Raw genomic sequence first — 1,212 nt, 5'->3', positions numbered from 1 at the left:
GCGCCTCCGACCGCTCAAAGGCCACCCGCTCGCTGATGCTGACGGCGGAGATGCGTCGCGGCTGCGTCACCACGATGCTGCAGTGGGCGCCCTGGCCCTGGCGCAGGTACGAGTCGAGGATGAACTGCGGCACCTGGGTGGTCTTGCCGCAGCCGGTGCTGCCCTTGATCACCAGCACCGAGTGGTTGGCAATCAGGCTGATCACCTGCTCCTTGATGAGGTAGATGGGCAGCTGGGAGCGCGTCTTGAGCACCGCCTGAAAGCGCCCATCGCTGACCATGCGAAAGAACTGCTCCTGCAGGTAGTGATTGATTGCCTCCTGGCTCATGCCGCTGAAGACCGGGTCGTCGGGGGCGTTCTCCGTCCAGGGGTTGAAACCGGCCTGTGGTGGGCACCAGGAGAGGTTGCTCGGAAGGAGGTTGTTGTTGCTGGTGCCGTCTTCTACTTCGGCGAATGTGCTGGCGTTTAGTTCAGCCACAGCAGCCTCCGCTGACAGAGCTAGTGGATTGAAGAAAGGCGCTCCAGGGTTGCCGTAGATGGCCGTTGAAGTGCCCGGGTTAATCGAGGTGTTGTAGTGGTGTACCATAGAGCAGGNGTTCAGCCACAGCAGCCTCCGCTGACAGAGCTAGTGGATTGAAGAAAGGCGCTCCAGGGTTGCCGTAGATGGCCGTTGAAGTGCCCGGGTTAATCGAGGTGTTGTAGTGGTGTACCATAGAGCAGGTGGCCATCATCTGCTCCTTCAGGGAGGACGAGACGAGAAACTCGTAGATAAAGTTGTTCTTCAGCAGCTGCCGCTTGCTGGGCGCGTTTGGGTCGAACTTCTCAATGAGACCCTCCTTCAGCAGCTGCTGACAGACCTTCCAGGCACACAGCCGACTGGCGTCCATCTTGCTGTGTGACTTCTCCGTGGCCGTGAACTCGCTGCCCTGCACAGGAATGGCAATTGTGGCGGTGAACATTCTGCAAAAAACAATCAATCAATCAATCAACTAGAATCATCCCCAAAAAGATGCTGAAAGAACCTACTTTTGATGTGCCGGCCCACAGCTCTCGTACTCATACTCGGCCTTGATGTTGTGAACCTGCATAAACTGGTGCAGCTGCTTCTTGGCATTGTCCAGCGTGATGTTGCCATGCTGCTCATCAAACTCCTGCAGCTGAGTGGAAGCTGCCTTGCCGGAGTAAAGACTTGTTGAAGTCGTCGAAGAAACG

At 57.1% G+C, this 1,212-nt stretch overlaps 1 protein-coding gene across 1 annotated transcript; it reads right to left on the bottom strand.

Annotated features, from left to right (window-relative positions):
* Nucleotides 1–133: 133 nt before the first annotated feature.
* LOC108357342 (ATP-dependent RNA helicase A-like) lies at nucleotides 134–1,157 on the bottom strand (the record flags this gene model as incomplete). Its single annotated transcript, XM_017608427.1, has 3 exons — nucleotides 134–625; nucleotides 711–960; nucleotides 1,027–1,157. Coding segments are annotated over 3 exons (873 nt in total), but the record flags the coding sequence as incomplete, so codon positions are not given.
* Nucleotides 1,158–1,212: the final 55 nt, after the last annotated feature.

This window comes from Rhagoletis zephyria, unplaced genomic scaffold (genome assembly GCF_001687245.7).
Source record: "Rhagoletis zephyria isolate East Lansing unplaced genomic scaffold, Rhagoletis_zephyria_1.1 Rzeph_scaffold_75049, whole genome shotgun sequence".
NCBI classification, from domain to species: domain Eukaryota; kingdom Metazoa; phylum Arthropoda; class Insecta; order Diptera; family Tephritidae; genus Rhagoletis; species Rhagoletis zephyria.
This window is presented reverse-complemented; position numbering and strand designations above follow the sequence as displayed.